Consider the following 24125-nt stretch of genomic DNA (forward strand, 5'->3'; position numbering starts at 1 on the left):
TGGTTTACGGTATGATATATGATCCCTCGATTCAGAGACAGTAAATCTTATTGAGTGAATATTTTATATTTTACACTCTGCAAGCAGAGAATCAAATGTTTTTTAATTTGTCTGTGTATGTCATATCTTAATCACACCATGTAACCCTTTAGTAATATATTTTTAAACATTTTTACTTTTTGTATTTTTGCCAGATGTATTTGTAATTCAGGAAAAAAGCACCACCACCACCTCCAAACTGCAATATACTTAACTGTGTTAAATCTTTCAATAAAGTCTGTCAAGATGGGAATATTTGAAGAATCCATCAGATTTTAGCAGATCATTCTGCTGGCTCTGGGCTGCTCCACAGCTGCGATTTAGGAAACCTGATTAGGAAAACACAGCAGGATTTTGACTGATATCAGTCTGTAATCTGCTCTCTGCTCTAACTCTATTTGAGCTTCAGTTCCAGCTTGACAGCTGTCTACCGTGTGATATGAAACTCTGTGTGTATAACAGTGTGTGTGTGTTATCTCCTGTACTCATTGATTCCCTGTGCTTTGCATGCACATGTCTATGTGTGTGTGGATCACCTGTGTGTCTGTCCTTCAGGTTCGCTTGCGACAGCTTGCAGAGATCCAGGTATTCCCATGAACGGCAGTCGCAATGGGGAAGGTCGGGAGCCGGGCGACTCTGTGACCTTCTCTTGTGATCCGGGATATGAATTGCAGGGGGAGAGCAGAATCACCTGCATCCAAGTGGAAAATAGATACTACTGGCAGCCCAGCCCTGCAAGCTGCATCGGTGAGAGACCGGGAGATAGTGTGAGTTAGAGAGGAGAGGGGGGGGTGCGTGGAGAAGACGAGACGAGTGAGGTTTCTGTATTGAGGGAGAGGAGGAGGGAAGTGTAGGGGATCAGAGTGAAAGAGAGATGGTGAGAAGAAGAGGGAGGGAGGGAGTTTGTCTATTAACTGGCTGTAGCAGAGACTATAATTCTCTCTCGCTGATGTCTTAAAAATATGTGTAGGATAAACAAGAGCCTTCAGACATGTTTGAGTCATTGCCAACTATTGTGTGGACAAATCCACTTCTGTAGCCAGTTAAAGAATGAGTACAACAGTCTCCTAACATATTGTCTATAAGAGCTTAACAGCCAATTACTTAACAATGCAATTTTAAATAATTACAATAAGTAGGTCCAAAGAAACTTCCATGTTCTTGAGTTCTTGCCAACTGGTCTAACTGAGGGCTGGGCATTTGTAGATCTCGCAGTGCAATTACAAGATACCATGAGTCAGCATAATTTCTTTACACCAGCAGCAAGTCTATATGAGTGAAAAGTGGATGTAAATTTCGGCTGTCCTTTTGCAAATTCCGTTTTACCACACTAAATAAGACAAACGCACTCATCAGTGTGTTACTCACACCTCCACAGAGTGAAATGTGACAGCTAGCTAAGCCAAGTGAGGCTGTAAGTTTCAGCGCAAAGAGTAGCCTCTACCCTGTGGAGGCATTAAAAGGCATTAACATAATTCATCCAGTTAAATCCTAGAGGATAAATGACCATATTTATTATTAGTTCATTATTCAATTATCTCAATATCTTGTTAGTGTCATGTCTGCCTTATTTATCTTATTACGACCTGATATGTTAAATAAGCAGGGAGACGGACTTGTGCACGGCTGACCTGTTGAACACTGAATAAAACCCTTAACAGACTACACCAGAATTAATTGGAAAATAGTTTCAGCAAGATCGAAAACCTTGGTGAGACAAGTGCCAGAAAAATAGCTCTTTTAATCATCATGTAGGGAAATAATGGTGTAGTCTTTTTAATGCCCCGGTTTCCGGCCTGATGTCACGACAGTGCCTGATGGTTGTTGCTGATAGAGGTTCACAAAAGGTCATCGAATTGGACTCAATTATATTTAATGACCTACAAATGCTCGTTCCTCACCTGTCTCAGCCACAGACGACTGCAGGAGGTCAGGCACAGTTAAAAACTCTTTCTCATCATTGTGTGAATCTTTCCTATTCAACTTTACTTCCTTTTTTTTCTCTCTCTCTCCAGCTCCCTGCGGTGGGAATGTGACTGGATCTTCAGGATTCATCCTCTCTCCCAACTACCCACACCCCTACCCGCACAGCAAAGACTGTGACTGGCTTATTGCTGTCCACTCTGACTATGTCATTTCGTTGGCTTTCATCAGGTAATTTCAGCTGATGCAGCGTCCATTTTACTTTGTTTTGTTGCTTTTATACAAATCATATACCAAAAATAACACATGTTTAGAATAAATAAGAAACAGGCTTGTTTTCTCACAGTCGATTTTTCACATTTTAACACACGTGGGTTTGATTCATTCTTAGCGTATTCATCATGTGAGTCATTTTTTTTTTTTAATGGAAAAGTTTTTCATAATTTTAGAGTTTCTGCTAGACATTTAGCAGTAGTTCCAATAACAGATACTGAAGACAGGGAAACAACGTTGCTGTCGTTTTAAGCACATGGTCCAGTAGCTTACAAGATGAAGGTTTCCCTAAACCTGTGTTATGTTTGTAACCTACCTGAAACAGAATGGAGTCAGTTCTCAGTGGATGCACAGCGGCTCAGGTCGAGCCGTGGAATTGCTTGCTTTCTGCAGTGGAACCAGCTATAACATCATAGTATTGAGCAAAGTTGGCGATGTGTGTGAGGCACAGGACCTGAGTTTGGGTCCAGGTGTCTTGTGAGATATGGGGAGAGCAGCAGTCCCTCTTCAAACACCCAGAAGGCTGGTGTTCCTGCCACTTTGCTGAATGTGGTGAAAACAAGATTTCCGGATGAATGCTGTATATTGCAGGCAGAATTTCGATATGAGTGCAGCTCATTTCGGAGGCTGAATGATACTCACACTGCAAGCTTTACGTTGTGAACTGCAATCTTAGCATGTTGCAGCAATACTGGGAAAGCAAACTCATAGGTGGGCTTGAGGGCACTTTTCATGGACAGTGCTACTCTTGACTGTTGAGTTTAGTTTTTATAGTAACTCCATTAAGGGGTGGAGAAGAGCAGTGGTCTTTCTGTATTCCCACCCACGTTCTCTCTCCTCGTGGTGAGCGAGAAAAATTCACTGTTTCTTTTTCAACTTTGTCCTTCAAAACAAACATGTAATAGAGTTAGCACAATGCGGCTTTCTCTCGGGAATGCCAAATGAAAGGATGGAGTTATGATTTTAAATTGGAGTTGCCTTGATCCAACTCAAATGCAATTATCTCCAAGCTATTTACATTTTTGTCATAAACCATGCTCATTATTTTGAAAACAAAGTTGCTCCCTCTCTCACTGCGGCATGTGATTTGATATACAGCGCTACAATATGAAACGATCTTTTCACACTGCATTGCCATTGCCGTCTGGGAAGATTTTGTGCCAGCGCAGTGTCACAACAATTTAATCTCTTCTCACCTCTTGGGGGAGATATCTTTTTTTATCTCTTTGTCTGGAGATGCAAAACAAATCACTTGGCATGACTCACTTCTAGCACTGCGGTGTACACTCTCATTTTGAGACCCTAATGCATTCTAAATCTCACATACAATCTGTACAATCTGGTGGTTCAGTCTTGGCAAAATAATAACTGTTTTATCCCTCATTTGTCTGTTTCTTTTACTTGTCACAGCTTCAGTATCGAGCCCAACTATGATTTCTTGTATATCTACGATGGGCCAGACAGCACGGCTCACCTGATTGGCAGTTTCCAGGACAGTAAACTTCCAGAGAAGATTGAGAGCACTTCCAACTTCATGTACTTGGCATTTCGCAGTGATGGCTCTGTGAGCTACGCCGGCTTTCATTTGGAATACAAAGGTACTCTGAAGGCCTATGACAGTGGGATTCTACATACAGTATATTTTACACAATATGTTTGTTACAGCAGGGGATTTAGTTGGATATAAATGTATACGAAAAAAAACATCTTTTAAATACGCTACTGTAGCCTGCACTCTAACTTTTTCTCTTGTTGATGCCAGCTATGTAAATAGCCTTTGATTCATCCTCATCCATTCCCCGAGGTTTATAATGTCACATTATAAAAACACAGTTTTGTAGAATCAAATACACTCTTTCAGCCTGCATAACTGTTTAAATGCGTCTCTACTTAATTAGAAACGGCTCTCATTTTGGACAGGCACTGTTCTAAAAGCTTTGTTCTTTGATTGGCAGCAAAACTGCGGGAGGCGTGTTTTGATCCTGGAAATATGATGAATGGCACCAGAATGGGTACTGACTACAAGCTGGGTTCTATGGTAACATTTCATTGTGAGGCTGGCTACCTGCTGCAGGGCTACTCCACACTGACATGTGTCATGGGCAACAGCAAGAGACCAGAGTGGGACAGAGCCAAACCAATCTGTCAAGGTGAGAGGCAACACTCCTACATTAACAAAGGGCCTGGGTAGCAGAGAAGTGAACTCCAGCTGTTTGGTCAATATTTGATACAATGTGAGGCCAGGACTGAGCTGTGTTTGAACGAGTTGAAGTGTGGCGTGCACGCCTCTCATTGAATACAAGAAAAGCAAACTCAGAGAGAAGCCTGTGTTATGGATGTGTCAATGAAAAGAAGCCCAGTCTCCCAAATCCAAGCAAAACATTACCTGAAACATGGCCACTTCCAGAAACATGCTTTTATGTGAGGTAATGGGATGTGTGTCTATTTGTGCTTTTACATTAGATTATACTTATTTATAGAAGCAGGATATACTTTACTTGCTTTTATGTCACTAACCTTTTTTTTTTCATACAAACCCAGATGCCAAATATGGTTTCCTAGAGTTGAACCAGATTTCATCTCTATTTTACAGATTCTACATACTTCCTAAGATTTTTAATCTCAAGAGCTTTTTCCCGGTTAAATAAAGGTTAAATAACACCTGAATATAAGAAATGAAAAAGCCTTAATCCTGCATTCCTTCTAATGGCCAGCAGCAGGCGACTCCATTGGTTGAAACAAGAAGTCTGATAGTATGAAATCAGTAAAATAAGCTTATTACATCAGTAATCATTTTCCTTCTTCGATACAGTATGATGTTCATTTTGTAATTTAGATTAATGCTGACAATTAAGCAACATGAACAAACTGTACTTCAGGGCGTGGCTACCCCTGATTGGCTTGTCACTTCCATGGCGACCTGTCAACCCGGATAAGAACGAAACAATGCCTACCCACATTCTCATCCAAAAATGGACAGTGCTTTTATACAGCCTAGGCTTTAAACCAAAAATCTGCTGTGTCAGTTAATATAAGCAGTTATTATAGCTTAGAAGAAATAGTCAGTGAACAAAAGCAATATCAATCTATTCATCATGTACAAGACCCTGACTTCACAAGAAGTAAGGCAACCTTTGTGGTACAGTGAATAAAACAAACTAATTAATGGAAGCATAAAAGCCACAATGTTTGATTGCTGTGTAGACTCCATCTGCAGGATTAGTTTATGTTTAAACTAACAGCAGTGGAAGCAACCTCATAAATGGCTGACACACCGGTTGAATAATAGTCCATTTTATAGTTGTTAGAATTTTAGAATTTCAGTTTATTGCTAAAACATAATAAAGCAAATTATTTACAAGGCAAGTCCACAGAGCCGGCTTTTCATAGAGCTTTTTTAGTATCGCAGTGATCAGTGTCGAGGGGAGAGGGGAGAAAAGATGTGAGGAGTGTCAAGGTAACAGCACAGCGCTCCTCCCTCCAGAAGCATTACACCATTTTTAATACAGCTCAAAGTATTTTATCTGCCAAGGTTGAATTAGAATTCAGCTCTCACTTTCTGCAGTGGGGAACGGGGGCACACACTCTCCCACCAGGGAGCTATTCATTACTTTTACAGTTGGCACCTGTGTAACTTCACTGAACAGCCCTGGGGTTATGTGCTTTACTAAAAGTCCCATCAGCAACACTCATTTAGTATTTTCACTTGGAGACCAAATTTGAACTGATAACATTGCAGTCTAAAGGCTAAATGTTATGGCTTCAGCTGCCACAGCATATGGCCAGCTCCTGTCCCCTCACATTATTGAGCAATTAGCTGAAGTTGCTCGTATTTCCCCGGCAAGGAAAACGTCCATTTTACTTTAAAAAGCTATTGCCAACGAAACGGATCCCTTTTGTATTACTTGTTGTTGAATGGCCAGCAGCTATCACTCTTAATGGAGATGCTAAGATTGTTACCTTAGATAATATAAAGATACTAAATTTAGGGATGCAATATGATATGCCGATATTTTCCAACCTTTTTTGCCGTCAGTTTTGTTAGTGAGTGTAGCTTTTGAAGATAATCTGAGCTTCTTTTCTATTTCCATCTTAAATGGCACCCTGATTCTCAATAACGTCATATATAGAGAGAGATTTAAGTAATGAGACTTTTTTCCAGGGCATTTAGGTTATTCCTGCCATCAGTATTTTACAGAACAAAAAAATGATAGGGTATAAAGTGTGCCCACTTCTCCTTACCACTATACTCACCTGTCAGAAAGGGATCATTAAAGCATATCTTGAGATTCCCTTCCTCTCGCTGCTGCTGCTCTCACCTGCTGCTGATTGACAGTACAATGTGCCCTCTTTCCCACCAGCAGCAGCCACTGATTCCTCACCCAGCACGGCTCTGCGGCTCACATTCTGTCTGACAAATCAGCCTGAATAAGAATCCCACTTGCCGTCATCACATATGCTTGATTACATGCCTCTTGCTACTCCCAACAACCAAACGTGGATAAATTGCTGATCCATCTTTCTACATTAGTGCCTTTGCATGCTTTTGTTCATCATCTCCTGTGCTCTGCACCATGAAACAGCAGTGACATGTGCATTGTGTCGGCCACTGGAGGTTCAGAGCATCTGGTGGCAGCTTCCCTTCGACAAATGAGTGTGTGTTTGTTTACAGTCGAGGCTCCCCCACCTGATGGCTCGGTCCGTGAGGTCTGAGGCAACTGTGGTAAATGGCCTCTTGGCAAATTAGGTACATCATTGACAGCTTAGGATAGGACTCTGAGAGGTGCAGGACACACCACAGCTCATATTGATTAACCGAGTCGCCAGCTGAACATCTGCTGACACAATGATGATGGTGCGAGTGTAGCAAGCATGAAAGAGTGTGCTAGTAGTGTTGAAAGACACATCATACTTTGCAGCACAAACTACAGTATTGCACACTAACATGAATGGATTGTCCAATCAATCAAGATTGTACATTTTTATCTAACAACCTCAAACCCACAGCATCTGGATCTGCTGACTGAAAACTTGTTTCAGTCGAAGAGTTGAACTTGAGTTTCTCTAAGCATGCTGCTGGGCGATATGGGCTGATTAAAGTCACAGGCATGTGGAACTTTTGAGATTGTGTTTTGTTGATTGATGGTGTTTTTACACAGTTTGAAGGCAGTTTTTTCCCCTTTAAGGTGTGAACCCTGTAAACACGACTCAGGCCTCCTTCTCTGTCCTTTTACAGCTTACTTTCTTTCTGAAAATGTCCCCAAAGTGTCTTTCAAGTTTTAAATTATTCTTGTAGTCCGGCCAAAATTATATGTCAGCAACTGAAAGTTCAAAGGTGACTTTTGATCTCATTTTGTGATATAAACTGCTTACCTGTGCACTTGTGCCCGGTAAAACAGATTTGCTGATTGCATTTTATTACCTCATTTCCCCAGGTATCGTAGGCTGGTTGTTTCACATTTGTTAACTGTTCTTCACTGTTGCTTCCCTTCCTGTGCCCACAGCTCCCTGCGGAGGTCATTTCACAGGTTCAGAGGGAACTGTGCTGTCCCCAAACTACCCACATAATTACACCCGAGGCCAGAGCTGCGTCTATGACATCTTCGTCCCCGGGGACTTCGGTAAGAATTTCAAGCATTATTTTCACAGAGTTGCAGGAAATTGTTCCTCACAGTGAGTTTAACTTCTGCTCATAGCCCATACGTGGTGTCTGGTTCCATAAATATTTTACTTGCCGCATGAAGTGAAGGTAGGAGGCTAAGAGAGATGATTGTTTTTTGTTTGTTTTGTTTGTGTGAGATTTATGATAATGGAGGATAGAGGATTGTCTCTCAAAGCTGGTCATAGGTGGCCGAGTACGACCGAACTTAATGTTCAGACTTGCATAATACATTTTGTGTTGCGCTTAATTGGTGTTTCATGGATTCCAGTGTTAATTTGGATTGGTATGTTTGATGTTAGCAGCTATTGACACTCAGGTTAAATGCCTGTGTGCTGCTGGATTAATATTCAGTCCCTGTGTACTTGCTTCATATCTGACAACTGAATTGGCAGAAAATCAAGCCAGTGTTACACTATGGATAGATAAAGGTCAGTGAAGGCCACTGCCATTCCTCACTGCGTCGTGTGTCTAATGAAATCACATTTAATCAATACAAACATGTTAGGATTCCATACCACCGTACTGTTTGGGGACGGCTGCGCCTCTCGCGGCGGTTTCCTGCTCTCACGTACGAGTTGAAACACAGCCTGAAGAAGCAAGAGGCGTGAAAGCACAACAGGATGAAGGAAAAAACAAAAATTGATTGTGTTGACATGAAAAATGCTCTGTACTGTAGGTAACGGAGAGGAAGGTCAAGCACGTAGGGCTGTGGGCAATATGTTCGGATGCTCAGTTTATCCAAGCGCCTCTGTATATACATAATTCAGCAAAGATCTCTAGAAGTCCTTGATGTGTTTCTGCTCAATATTCCATGTTAGTCATAAAGAGCTGCTGAAACCGTAGGCAGAGGTTTTTATTCTGTAAAGCCGTGTGCTTATGAAACACAGATTAATCCCCTGTGTGATGATCCAGCCCGACAGTTTACATCCTCTGTTGCCATCTCCCACTGCTCCACTAGTCCAGGAGCCCACAGGTCTCTCTCGCTCTCATCTTTTTTTTTAATAAATATTGCATAAAAATGCAGCCTTTGCTTAAACTGCCTGCAAAAGCTTAATGGACTGTGCGAGTCGCCGAGCAACATTCCCACCTGGGCCTGTGAATTTATTCCAGGGAGTGCAGACACAGAAGCTAAAGAGTCCCACTGATGATGCAGACTGCTGTGGCGTGGCTTGAGGGAAATATATTCTGAGTCGTAGTCTAACAAAGCACCTGGGATTCACAGCTTGGGCAGAGCAAATTGAAAATGCTAGAACTCTAGCTATGATGTAACAAACATCCTGAATTATCAAAAGCATGTGGCCCTTATTTTACTAGTGATACATTAATCTTTAATTTTAAAGCTGAAGCCAGAACAAATAATGCCATGCTGCCCACAGAGTACTGCCTGAAGTCAAAAACAAGCTTACTGCAATTTTTAATGTGAGCACGATCCACAAGAGTTTATTTCCATACAGCAGGCTGTATAGAAGCTGTTAGAAAACAAGCCATCAACTGGTCATACAGTGCAGTATATACAGTGTAAACTACAGCACCACCCTTACCTTACTTACTGTCTGTTTCCTTTAAACCCAGTAAGCAACCTGACTGAAATATTCATCAATTATGCAAGTTAAATAACATTAAAAGTGAGTCTAAGTAAGCAGAGTCCAGCATTTTATCATCCAGGTAAAACAGTTAAAAGATCAGCAGCTTGGTAGCTGAATGTAGCCTATAGGCGATGTGATAGCAGAAATCACATTTCAGTGTCCAGTGTACAGGTAATTGAAATTTGTAAGCGCCTAGGGTGGGGTATCAAACGTGTGTGTTAGTCTGTCCCTCATATGACCGATAGCGCGCTATAAGCCTTTGAGACACCATGTCAACCTGGTTGAACTTGCAGGAAAAGGTCAGCGGGAAATATCATCTCATGACTCTGGCCCAAAGACCTGAGGGTTTTTTTACACCTGGGTGGGGGGAGGGGGGGTTACAGTATTATGTTGGTGTTTGTCCAATGCTGTCAAGGTGTAGCAACAAGGTCAGACCTTAGTATAAATGTATGTGCTGTAAAATGTTTCTGAATGTTAATGCAACAAAATGTGTGTCTTCTCAGAAAGCTGAACAGAGTATAAATCAGCATTCAAATTACTTAAACCATGTGCGCTTAATTATTATAATTAGAATATTTGATTGAGTGCCAGTTCAATGCCTGATATGTCTGAGTTATAGACGAACGAGAGCTGCGTTTGAATTGTTGACAATCATAAAACAGCTTTCAAGTGGCTTAGCATCAATGCACCAATAATATGTTGCAGAAAAGGCGAGGCTGAAGATGTGCTTATCATATTTAAAAGAATAAAGAACATGGTTTAAAAAAAAAAGGTTATCAAGGATAACACGGGTCTGCAGCACTGTGTGCATTGCTGCGATGTTCTCAGCTTTTAGCAGAAACACAGGTTATGAAAAAATTGAAGAGTCGCCCTTTAATTTCTGCTTTACCATTTCTGACAGAGCAGTTAGTGGTGTTTTCTTCACTTTTGTCTCGCCTTAATGCTTGAGCACCTGGCTGTGTGCTGAGGTATTCACAGCACAGTCATTCTCAGTCTAGGGAGAGAAAATAAATGCGACAGCAGCACTCTCATTTTCTTGCTACAATACAGCGAGGAATTCAGCATTCTTTATTTGTTGTGGTTGTTTTTTGTTTTTATATGACAGTAAAAACTGGCTGCCAACAGGGGCAACCAGATCAAATCAAATGGTTGTAAGTGGTTCAGATCTTGTTGCCTGGGGTGAATAAGCAGCTGTAACTGTCGAGCCCTGCAGTACAAGTCGTTACGTACAACGTTGATCATTGAACATTGTTGCATGCATGCACATAGGGTTAAAACTGATGACTTAATAGCTACATTCCCTTCCCTTTGTTTTGTCATCTGCTGTAGTTTCCCCAACAGTGCAGGTTCACACTGTGTGTTTTAAGACTCTCTGACAAGTTGTCAGTGCAATGGATTGTGACAGCTTACAACGTTGTGGGAACCTTTCTACATGGGTTGGGTTTTGTTCAGTGGTGTCACAGTACAGTTTGTATAGATTTACAGTGTTCTATCCAAGATGTGGTGGTGTCTGTCCCAGTGGATAGGTGCGTACTTCCCTATATGTGTTTCCCCTTCAACCACAGTTAGCCACGCAGCATTTTAAGCCTTATATACAAACATAATGTATGCACATAATAAACATCCATCAATAACATCATAATGCACCACAGTGTAATCTACTTTAATTCGGCCTCAAGGAATCACCTCAATCATACAAATACATTGCTGTTGTTTTGCACAGGACTTACTGCTCCTACAAGACACATTTACAACATGCATGCCAGGTTTCTGCTCTTACCCTGTGAACACATGTTCAAATAGCAATTTATGCACCATATTCCAGTTTATGATCGTAAGTATTATAATGACAAAAGTGCTGGCAGTAAACACAAGAGCGCACAGCACACAGTGAGTGTAGTTAGTGAAAAGGCACTATTCATTTGTGAGCCATCATTTCTTGGGAGCTCAGCACCCATACGTATGCTCTCTGCATAACTTATTTTACTTTGCACCATTCAGATGTCATTAAGGTACAGCGTGCATCTGTCTTGCCCTTTAATGTTTAATTATTCTGTCAGAAATAATGGTTGTAGTCATATTTCAAACAATAACTCCGTTCTTTTGTAAAGAGATGAATTATTCATGGCACTCAACCTTTGCCTTGGGCACTGCTTGTAAACATACAGACATACACTATGCCACCAGAATTCACTCTTGTTTACACCAAGTTCAGCAGCTAGTGTGGAGCTTTTTAATCCTACACTTTCACCAGTGTATGGTGTTTTTTTAAGTTAAAACAGGGAGAGTGACAGTCAAGACATTCTGACATGATAACATGGCATTGCGTGTGCTCGTAATTATGGAAAAAAATTAATACAAATTTTGGACACACATTCTACTAAGGCAAAAATGCCAAACCCAACTTCAATTGATTTTTTTGCCTAAGTTAGTGTAGTTTGTTTGTGCCTTGAGGATTTGTTTGTTCAGTGCAGCCTCATTTGTGAATGTTTGATGGCTTCAGAGGTGAACCAAATTCTCCCAATTAGCGGCACCCTCCTCTGTATTTGTTGAATATACTGTATATATTTTCTTTTGCAAGGTACTGCGTGCTTCTTTCTTTTGAATGTGATCAGGCATGAAATATCCCAAATAAGGTGCAGTCGAATTAACTCCAAATATCATAAACTTTGAACTACATTGAAAGTCTATTTCAAATGGAGCTGATCAGAAGCCATTTACTCGACTGAAGCTGAAAATCCAAACAAACTGAATGCTCTGACAAATTCTGAACCTTATTTTAACAGGGATACCCAGCAGATCAGATCAACATAATAACACAATACTTTTAAGTGTGGTTGACTTGCAAAAGTTTAATTTCATCCTAAGGTCACCTCTCCCTGGAAGGAATCTCATAACGGGTATTTGGAGAATTTGATTTCATAGATGCAACATCCAGCCTCCTTTGTTTATCTGCCCAAGGCTCTTTATAGCTTGAGTGTATGTGTTTATATAATACCAACAGCGACATATGCATATTGGTTGCCACAGTATGTGTCAGGAGGCGAGACAGGAGCGCTGACAGATTGCAGTAATAAATCTGGGCTGTAACGAGATGGACAGAGAATGAGTGAGAGAGAGTCTGTGGAAACAGCAAACGGTAAAGGGAGTGAGCCTAACCGCAAAAAAGGAGGCACATAGATCTTGGCTGAATGCGAAAGTCTCCGGGAGAACAAGTTAGATAGAGAGAGTGATAATGAGTGAGAGAATTATAATGAGCCAGACAGGGGATGAGACGAGCTGGAGAGAGACACACTGCTGCTAAGAACGATCATAAAAACGTTGACCCTGGAGGCTGATTGTTGACTCATCAATGATGCTCACTGGAGAGTAAGATTATGCCTGCAGCCACCCCAGAACATGACTTGCTACATCCCACACAAAAACCGTTACCTTGTCTGTCTGCGTCAGCTTAGTGTACACACTATTCTCAGTGTGATTAGCCTTATATGAACTGTGAACTCTGCTCCCGCTCCACTGTTGATGCAGGCTGTGTTTTCCCCTTGGAGGCCCACAGGTACATATGTCTATGGATGTGTAATTAGAAAGTGAGGCCCTATCCAGTATGAGTGTGTCGAGCATACACATGAATGACTGCATCACCGGATCTGACAACCGGTGGTTTGTGCTTTGGCTTGTGCTAGCTGTCTCCTCGAGAATGTTGTACCCTGTTTGAGAAGTCAGTATGTTGAAATGACGGCAAAAAAAATCAGCTAAAAGTAGAAGCGGTTAAATATCCTCGCCCTCTTCCTCCTCTCCCCTCTGGAAGTGACCAATACTTACAGCTTTTAATCCACGGAGAGGAGTTTTTACCCAAGATAGACGCCTAATGGACTGCATGTAGCCTGTGCCAAGGTGCAGCTACATACTCCCTGCCAAAATGGGCTGATGCAATTTCAATGTGATAATGGGTCATTAAAAATATATGTGTCATACAATCCCTCCGGTTTCTGTAAATGAGGCTTGTGTATGCTGTCACAGCCCAGAATCTCAGAAGGCCTGCGCCGCCACAAAGCAAAGACGACAGTTAGCTCTTCCATAATTCATAGCCAGAAGGACAAACATATGCTGCCTTATTCCTTACCTTTTGCGGTTTCCTGTGCAGTGGGTGTCTCTAACACCTTATCTGGGCTTTGTGCATGATTTCCCTTCAGGCACGTGTAGATGATGCAGTGGATAGGGGCCAAAAATATGGCCTTGCATCATACTCCAGTTACATGAGTGCGAACTTCTGTTTCTTGCCTATTTTTTTCCCATCATGCCGTGTAGCTCGACTGACCAAGAATGGCCAAAATAGACTGTGGGGTGAGCAGAAAAAATGCTTATGAACATGTAAGCAGTTTCCAAAATGTCACCAGAATACCAGTGTAAAAATGTCAGCTGTAACAGACAAAAAAATGAATCTACCTGCTCTAAGTGAAGCATCAATTTGCACTGTAGACTGTATAAAAAGATGGACGACATGCCAGCTCCCTAAAAGTGAAGCCAAATCATCTCTATCGCTCCCTGCTGACTGGCTGCAGTATAGGTCTGATTTATGTCCAAGTGTTCATTTTTCTGACAAGTTTAGTTTTAATTAGTTATTTGATGCTGTAAAAAGGATGATTGACAGCTCTGTTGACAAAAACGGCTCCTGCAGCCGATCTGTTCTGGATTAGCAGAGTAGAGGAGGAACGGCGAGAGGAGACGTAACTAAAACAATCAGTACAGTCATTGAAGTTTACATACCTGTGAATGTCTGCTTCAGACCAACACAAGAAGCTGTTGTGCTGTTAAACATGCCGGCGTCCGGGATCCTTGCTGGGTTTTTTTGTTAATTTAAGCGTTTGTTTTGTTCAGCGGAAGTAGCTATGGCGGCTCCACCCACCGATCTCTACTGCGCAATTCTGGCTCTAAACGACCTCATCATCGCAAAATGGCAGCGCCTGTCATGGGGGCTGTTTTGGCAGTGGAGTGCAGATGGAGTTGCGTCCTCCATATACAGTCATTGATTTGTATTTCATAAATCTGCATTGAAATGACAAAAGTTAAAAACTGTTTCCCATATGTTTTTTTGTGTATATTTGACACAATAAAGCAGAACTCAAACCCCATAAACCTAACTAAAAGCAGACATTTTCACTTAGCATTGCAGAGAAAGCACAAGGGGAACTACAAACATTACCGATGAGCTATTCAAGTTTCCTTTTCATACGAGTACCTTGATGAGTCCCTGAGGATCAAATGCCCAGGCAGGTAGCTGATCACAAGAGTAATCAGCTGATGGGAAGCGAGTGTCAGGAGCTGAATACTGACCAAGGTCACCTGGTGGGCAGATGAGGTATTTTTGGATGTGTTAAAGAAACATGACACACAAACATAAAAGAGAAGTTGAGTGTAAGTGGTGGAACAAGATAAATCTGCAGATGATGCAGGTATCTCCATCACATCTTAGTTCAGTGGCCAAGTTGGCAAATTGATAAAGGTGCACAGAAGTGTGACTGAAGCGGTTTTCTTTTGGAATAAATGAAGTTGTTGGGCCTACTTGAAAACATCAAGATGTTCACACAAAATCCCTTTAAGACCTTTCAGACAGTGGCGAGGGCCGAGGGAGAGGGAGAGGCCCTGCAGAAGCAGTCAGGTATCACTGATTAACTTCCACATGATACCTCAGAACTAGAGCCTGTTATCTCACCTTATTCCCCACTTTAGATAAATACTCTGCAAGAACTGCTTTATCACGAACAAAGGATTTGATGTGCTGGCAATTGAAATCCTTGAATGCCACTGGTGTGTGTAACCACGTAATTTTACCATCTTAAAGGGGACATATTTTAGCTTTGCAGTCAGTTTTCTATCATTCTCCAATCATGTAGGTAAAGTTTGTTTCATTTAAAAAAAATTGTATACATATTTTAATTTATTTTCTCGGAACCTCTCCTTCCTCCTGAAACGAACAAGCTGTTTTGCCATTCAAAGGTCAGACCTTAGCCACGATTGGCTGACAGTATTTGGAGTGATCGTGTAGTCCCACAGTGCGGACAAACTGTACCGTCACTCCAAAGTTGTAAAAAACATGGCTGCTCTAGGATCGGTTATTCGGCCTTATATGTACGAGCCAGAATAGCCAGGAGGTATCGGAATGGTAAGTTGAAATCTTGACGGTGAATGACAATTGGTCGATGTCAGCGAAAGCAATGTTCTACGTAGAGGCTACGAGGCAGAGGCTACCTTTTTAAAAATGTAATTCTGAAAAAACACGGAATTATGCAGTTTTCACTTTTTCACTGTGAATAATAAACACCCAAAAATGTGAGACTCATGCAAAATATGAGAATATCCATTAAAAAGATATGGCTCCTTTAAATATTTAATTATGAATCCAGCATTCGAGCAGGACAGAGTCACATATCATGGACAAATTCTTTTTTCAGTGACTCTGGTCACATAAAGATGTTCTGAGGTACACTGTTCTGTCCTTCTATAGCTGGCTGAAGCCTCAGCTCATACCTGCCCCAGAGGTTTCGGCTGTTTCGCTGTAACAAGTGGAACTCTGAAACATTATAAGCCAAATTGCTTTGGAACAAAATGTGCAGGACTGACTCATGACTCAGAGGAGCAGACTTCTATCTACTAACACAGTAATGGTGATTCATAGCAAGTGACATTTTATATAACTAAAAGAATAGTACAGCGATATGGTCATCCACCTTTTTTTATACTATGTGCTACATAAACAAATTCTGTCAGTAGTGTATGAAGTCGATGCGACCATGCTGAAGTGTGTGTCTGTCGACTGCATGAAACAAAAACATGAATCTGTCTTGTTGTCAGGCAACAGGATCTGAGCCCCAGTAAATATGAGTAAAAATAATACTACTGAAAAACATAACCCACCAGCAAACAAAGAGCACATTGGTTTGCTCAGGTTCAATAATAACAGGGGGGAAGGTTCACGAAAGGCATACCAGCTTGTATAGTTCAAAAGGACACCTAACAACCATACATGTTTCTCTAAGCATAAAATGGATAAATCCATGCTGATATTATTGAAACGTAATCAACGTTACGCTTACGCCTTGGACATTTCCTTGCATTCAACAGCTCCTCCATAAACCCTCTTTAAAGAGATATTACCGAACAGTATCTCTCTCGTCCGACCATTGTGAGTAAAAGCAAGATAACACATACAAGAGGACCTGACCCTGCATTGTGGAAGTGTTTTTTTTTTCTCCTCGCAGGCATACACAACTTTTTGTGATAATCCATCTACTACACACAACACACACGTTATCCGGTGGGCCATGCTCATTCATTCTGCAGAAGAAAGATCAAATAGCAGAAGGAGGGGAGACGGAGACTGAAAGAGCCTCTCTTAAGATTATGACATTTTTCTTCGCTGCTGGATTGTAATGATCCTATCTGCAGCACATGTCCTTGTTTTTGACAGGGAGAGGACCCCGTCCCCAAAGGCAGAGAGGATAAAGAAGCAGGATGGAAACTGGAAAGTGCAGGCGAAGTTTATAGTTGAGGGGCGGTAGCATGAAGCCATCAGCTATGTGGTCTATTCTCCAGCCTCTTCTGCATTTGTTTTCTATTTATAAGGCAGCCCTTAGATTTGTGTTTCCCTTTGATTGCCCAACTGTTTATGCTTTGATTGTAATTCTGGGACCCTGCCTAGAAATTTACATTTTAAGTTGTTCTTTACTTATGTGTTTAATATATAAAAAGAAATGTGGCCACAGTGGAAGTGACTAACAAAGCTATACAGGTATTTAATATCGATTGATGTGCAAGTGTTAAAAAAATCCTGAAACAAAGGAAATCATTTGGAGAAACTTGCTCTTAACAGCAAAACCATATTATATTGTTAGTCCCACTTTGCTGCCTTCAAAACAGTTGAAATATAATGATGGAATGATGGAAACAAGAATATAATGGAAATAAGATAAGATAGTCCTTTATTGATGGCCAGAGGGGAAATTCGGTTGTTGCAACAGCACAAAGACGAGCAAGAAGCAAGAAGCAAGAGGGCAAGTACAAATAGAAATAGGAATAAAATAAAACAAGAGGTATATACAACTGGTATACAAAAGAGACAATCTAAAGTGACATGGTATGGGATAAAGTGACATATATGGGTTATAGCAGCAACATTTAGCTGTGTGAAATGATACGACTCTCTCATACTGTTGACTATAAATGTCTTCCAAAGAGATGCATTATAAATCTGCACAGGAAAGATGTAAATAATCACAGTTTTGCATATTAATGTTCAGCGATCTGTCTTTGCTGTGGAACTAAGCACTGTGTCAGATGTATTTGGTAACTAAAAGCATAGGGAAGTGTAAGCTATTAGGAGAATTAGCTTGTAAACTGAACATTAAGCATGAATAAGCATGTCACATTTAATTGGTTTGGAAAAATCCATCATGGTAAAACATTATAAACACCCATAATGTTGACTTATTCTGACTTTTATCCGTTCCAGAATGAGAAAACAGCTTTAAACTCGAGGCAAAGAAATGGGAGTAAAGTCTCTGAATGTTGGATTATTTAGCCGGCTAAACACAGCTTGTTTGTTGTCGTGTATCAGTGTGGAGATGTGTTCTCGGCACACATTACACCCTTAATACGGTCCGAGCAGCGTTCAGACACCAAAGCATACTTAAACACAGTAACTGACCAGGTGCATCCATTCATCGCCACAGTCCACACTTACAAATGGGTGCTTTAAACAAGCCTTGTCACAAAGCACTCATCACCCCAAAAATGGTTCCAGGAACATGACAGTGATCTTAATTTACTTCACTTCCCTGCACTTTCTCCAGGTCCCTGCCCAAAAGAGCCCCTTTGAGATGTGGCGCCAAGGGATTTTCACAGTGTGAATGTGCTGGAAAATAGCTGCAGGAACTGTGTGTATTGAGTCAGAATGAACCAAGAAGTGGGATCCAGCACTTTGTTGAAATCGTGCCTTCAAGATTTTAGGCTCTTTTGAAGCAAAAAATTCTTCAACTCCAGCGAGGTGTATCTTTCAAATTGAAATGAATGATGTTGAATGAATAAAGTTTAAACCAGTGGTTCTCAACTGGTCGAGCCTCAGGACCCACCACCAACCTCCTTAATGACAAATAGCGACCAACATTTCTGACATTTTTTAACCCCTTTAATAAAAAATGGTGCAGTTCGGACAAAAAAATCACAGTATGTCAACATCACAAAACACAACAATATAATAGTCGAGCAACATGGCCAGCAGGGAGCAGTGAGAGGAATATTCCCTCTACAATTCATCCAATTAAACCTTTTTTCAACAGAAATAAACAAAAAAAAAGTTAATAATAAATGCAACTACATTAGGGCTCATCAAGTTTCAAGAATGTAACTGTAGCTGGGATTACCCAATTAGCAAATACATGGAGTGTGAATAAACCAAACAACTACCGCACGCACGTCATACGAAACCCATGTCCTTCAAAATAAAAGCGCAGCATTGACTGATGGCCACAACTTACTTATTTCAAGCTCACATCCGCGGACCCACTGAAAACAGCTCCGCGACCCACTTTTGGGTCCCGACCCACCAGTTGAGAACCACGGGTTTAAACTGTATGTGACTGTGCTCGTCTCGCAATACCTTCATTATCTTTGAAATTACTCTAATGCCTGACCCCCAGATGTGATTACTTTTATCACATGATTAGTTTAAACAGCCCCCTCAATCCGTTAATATCGGACAGAATCCACCAAGGACAGTCGAAGCCTTCACAGCCTCTTTACACATTTTTCAAAATGACTGCTTTTATAATCACACAAGAGTGGGATCAAGCTGTCATTTTTGTTGCATTATTTAAGCCCGGCAGGTACATGAATGCACTAAAGTTTTGATCTAATACCCAAAGAGGTACTCAGTGAAAGTGTCTTAACTGATTTCAGGTAATTTACGGTGAAGATGCAAGCATGAAAATGTTGTCCATTGTCCCAGTGCATTGTGTTACAGCACCATGACTAGGCCCCGAGGACAAAGCATTCATCATAGTCCTGCATAAATTAGTTAACAAGTTTACAATGATTTATTGACTTAATATCTGGACGTGATTACAGCAAAGGAGCAGATTGGAGTCATGCATGGCTGGCTTTGGATTAGAGGCAGAAATGAGCGACACTGTACTTGTGAGAGTGTGTATGCATGTGCCCGTTCTTAAGATTTGTTTGTGTGTGTGTGTGTGTTGTGTCACAAAGCAGGGGTGTGCAGCTTATTCGACATTGCACGGTGTTGGTATGCTAATACGACAGCAGTGAGCTGTCCCTAAGGGTAAAATCATCTCTTATTCAGACCCTGGTTCAGCCACAAGCATTCCCACTACTCGACAGATGAAGAAACAGGTCTGCCTGTGCAGCTCTGTGTGAATACACCTTTCTGTGTGCTTACATGTGTGCCTGTGCATATGGATTTTTACATTGCTGTATCTTTGGCTGCTGTGTGTGTTAAGTCGCTTTCATGTCAGGCAGAATGTGTACTCTTAGATGCTCTTCCACATACCCCAACATTTCCTTCATCATGCCCACTTCATGTCGTCTGTCCTGTCACCTGGTCTGTCGAAGCCATAAATCTCTCGGGACATAAGGTGCAGCGTTTCCTCCTGTGACTTTTAGGGGGCGTGGAATCTTTTTACTGTGCCTCTCATTCCCTCTCGCTGCGTCTCTCTTAGTTATGTGGCAGGTATATCGTTTTACATTGCTGTTCTGTGGGGCTTCATGCCAGAGAAGATCTTTACAGCTACAAAGTGAAGACGACAGGAAGCTGCTCCATAATTCATAGCCAGAAGGACCAACATATGCTGCTGCCATTTTTTTTTTTTTACCTTTAGCTAGTCCCTCTGTTTCTAGTGATTTTTTTTATTTTTATTTTTTTTACACCTTTTCAGGTGGGCCTTGTATGTTTTTTGCCTGAAGGCATGTGGATGAAGCTAACACATTGGTGAAGCTATAACTGGTCATAAAGAACCTTGCTTTACATGTAGCAGTTAAGTCTGCTCTTATCAGCGTGGCCCAGTTAAAGTAAACCTTCATGTATGTGAACAGTGTTTCTATGCATAGACTTTCCTCGGGCTGGCTGCCCAGGTATATTGATGCCCGCCAAAGTATATATGCCGACCAATTTTAACATTTTTATCCATCAATGGCCGGTGCCATCTGCGACTGATAAATGGAAATTCTACCCTCGCTCTACCCATGGGGTACCTGTCCGCTCTCTTATTAGGGCCCTCCTGTAAATGCACTGATTGTTGTACATTTCCTTTTAAACATTTTTTTGCTGATGTAATAGAGTGACGTTACCACTTAGTTTTTTTATTGTCTCAATAGGCTAAATCTCTAACAAGCATCCTCCACATGCTGTTGTGAAAATGGGAGTTGCATATGAAAAACTTGCGATGTTCTTTTGTCTATTTTGTAAAAACTTGCTGCTGATAAAGAAATGTACCCGAGCAGACACGTACAGGGAGAGAATAACAGGAAGAGGCAGGGCAAGCTGGCGGTGCAGTAAGAGATGAGAGGTGTAGTTGTGTGTGACGTGTGTGGGTGGAAAAGACAAATGGAGCAAGGTGAGCGGATTTAGGTAGTTTGTGACTAAAAACAAAAATAAGTTAAGTCCGAGATTATTGCTTATTGGAGCGAAACAATTAAGTATTTAAGATGCGAGTGTTGTTTCTCACAAATTAAATCTATTTTTGGTGCTTATTCATATCATTTTGCATGTGTTCATTGTTATAATTAACCACTATTTAGTATTGTTCTTCGAAAAGAAACCTCTTTAAAACCAGTTCTCACACACAACTGATTGAGGCAGTTTGGACTTTTATTTTCTTTCAATTCTAAAATTTGAGTACTTTTTCTTTTCTTTTTTTCTTCTAATAATCAAACATCTTTATGGTTGTGAAACCGTAGATTCAAGTCTTTATTGCCATTGTGCAAAACAAGGAAATGGCAAAGCATCTCCCTGAGCTGCGTAGTGCAGAAAAAGATGAGATATAGAATTAACAAGAATAAATAGACGTTAAAAAAAAAAAAAAATCTACAGAAATAAAATAAGGAACTTGTTCACACATAGTGTAAAGAACAGTGTTTGTAATGTAACAGCCTATGATTCCACAAGACTGGTTCAGTGTAACCTTGGTGATGTGATGGAGGCTTGCCTAAAGTGCAGTGAGAGCCTGTTCTGTGCATCGCCTCAGTTAACCACCAACACTGTGGCTGCTGTTCGCTGATTGTTGACAGAAATTAGCCGCTGTTTGGATGCTGATGAACTCAGCCCCATGGTTCACACAAAAAATAGACGTATTGCAGAAAGAGAGCAACTGTCCATTTTTCAGGATCAAGATGAGAGAGAGAGGCAGAGCAGAGAAAGAGAAAGGGTTAAAAGTGTATATAGAATATTAAGCTTCCACAAGATCTCTCGACACCAGAGGGCTGTAATTCTACAGCTGGTATTTCACAAGCATACTTAATCGCACAGACATGGTATCATAGGAGTACTGATCCAGTCGGCCGTGTCTATTCATTCGGTTGGAGATCAGATTATTTTCAAGGGTGTGTACACATTGATATAATCAGGAAGTCTTAATTGGGAATATTCATGCAGGACATTATTAAAGTGATTCTCAGTTTGTTCACATAAAGTTCTCAGTAGTTTTTCTCTCTGCTTTTTTCTTTACTCAGGATGAGTTTTAATTGTTACTTTTGTGATACACTAAGGTTTTTGTCATTCAGTAAAGGATGTTTGATTAAGTTAAAGGTCAGACTCAACAAGGACATTGTCTAAATGTTCTCTCCACCCACTGAGTACATCATTACACTCTTACCCTGCAGAGTGCTCTCCCATTTAAAGTCGAACTGAATTTAAATTGCATTATGTTTTCTTTTAGAGCAAACGTGGTTTTCTTTGAGATAGAAATCTGAACTCAAGTGGAAGACATTTGTTTTTGTATATGCATACATAGATATCTGTCTGAATACTGTAGACAAAGATAAACAATCAAATTGGTCATTTCATAATTCTAATTTAACTTAGAAACATAAACTGTATCTTGTCCTGCACCTTAGCCTCTCGAATTTTTGTCGAAACAAATATTCAGGAAGGACATGTGCACTGCTTATGTTTCCCTAAAAAAAACCTTTTCCCTTATATAATTAATAATAACAATAATTAATACTTTTAAAGTTACACTGAGAGTTCTTTAATTCCAAAAGAGGACAACTCAATGTGATCTTACTTTAATTATCACACTTTTGCGTGCAGGTTACTCTCCACATGCTAAATGCGATGGCACAGCAAAGTGTTACACAGGAAGGACCTAATTACTAGTTGTAAAGTAAATGTCATTTTAAAGGAAGCAGTTTGAGAGCACATACTGCTGTGCTTGAAGAATTAGTGACTATGAAAAGGTACTGTCCAGAGTCACAACTTTTACTGCAGCTGTTAATGCTAGGCTAAGCAATTGTTTGTTCTTAATAATTAATTGGTAACAATCTGCGTGAAATTAAAAAACAACGTCCTCATAAAAAATCCTAAGATAAGGGTTTTTAAACTATGATTAAAACAAACCAGCCTAATTGAGAGTTATGTTTGAACCAGCCTGAACAAACATTTCGTTTAACATTATTAGTCATCAGTTATGCTGTTGCCACATTTAGATTAATTTAAAATCGACAAATGAAAGTCTGTTTTTTGTCTAATGAAATAGGGATGGGCATTTCAGGCAAAAATACTCTACGTATGAGGTCAGGGGATATAATAAAGTGCGCCTTATTTTTCTGTAATTAATCGAAATGAATGCGTTATTTTGGCAGCCCTCATTATAATAAACTGTGCATCTTTCCTATATAGTACACACAGAGTCATTCTGTGCACAGATGATGTAGACTTATCATGAAGTAGTTTTACCTGCACATTTGCACCTGTCCTCATTTCTGTTGCTTTTTCCGAAAGAGTTTCACACAGAACTCATTTTTCTCCGGTTCTGAATGTCACAGTGCAACACCCGTTTTACCGGCACAGAGCGCTCATGCTTTCTTCTTCTCTTGTTATTTAATAGCGGTTAGCAAACAGCTTTTAGATGCGCTACAGCCACCGTCTGGCAGGAGGGTTAGGGCATTACAGCCAGGCAACGGTTAAAACAATGGATAAAATATTTTTAAGATGAGATAATATTCGGATGAACTCTTCGATTTTTTATAAATTAATGACTATTAATTAATGAATATCCGAAATTCATGACCCATCCCTATAATGAAATGCTAAATGTTTATCCTGCTGCTGGTTAATTTGCCTGAAGACATTTGAAACTACTGAAAAACAACGGGGTATGCATGTGCCAGGTTTACATTTGTAGCTTAATGATATAGAAGAAAATGTAGATATTTGCTATGTCTTCTGGTGGTATCAGGTAGATAGTGATGTTATAATTGACTGATGGCAGCAGTGGCTGAATAACAGATAGTAACAGTTGTCAAAGAGTTGCTGTGGATCACAAAATACAAAAAGTGTAAGTCGTGATGGTGAAAAGTCTCCCCTCAGCACGGAGAATCAGCTGGCTCAGTGCAGTCAGGACAAGCTGCTCCTC

The 24125-nt window shown here is 40.6% G+C and overlaps 1 protein-coding gene across 3 annotated transcripts in view; it reads left to right on the plus strand.

Annotated features, from left to right (window-relative positions):
* Positions 1–24125, plus strand: part of LOC138583571 (CUB and sushi domain-containing protein 3-like) — a 231744-nt gene that overhangs the window by 104448 nt on the left and 103171 nt on the right. For all 3 annotated transcript variants that reach the window (XM_069655437.1, XM_069655438.1, XM_069655439.1), the window contains 5 exons: positions 595–786; positions 2055–2193; positions 3646–3833; positions 4191–4385; positions 7740–7856. In XM_069655437.1, the coding sequence (XP_069511538.1) occupies positions 595–786; positions 2055–2193; positions 3646–3833; positions 4191–4385; positions 7740–7856 (831 nt within the window). The remainder of the gene's footprint in view (positions 1–594; positions 787–2054; positions 2194–3645; positions 3834–4190; positions 4386–7739; positions 7857–24125) is intronic.

This window comes from Semicossyphus pulcher, unplaced genomic scaffold (assembly GCF_022749685.1).
Source record: "Semicossyphus pulcher isolate SPU_LCO1_2020_fin unplaced genomic scaffold, fSemPul1.0.p SCAF_9, whole genome shotgun sequence".
NCBI lineage: Eukaryota > Metazoa > Chordata > Actinopteri > Labriformes > Labridae > Semicossyphus > Semicossyphus pulcher.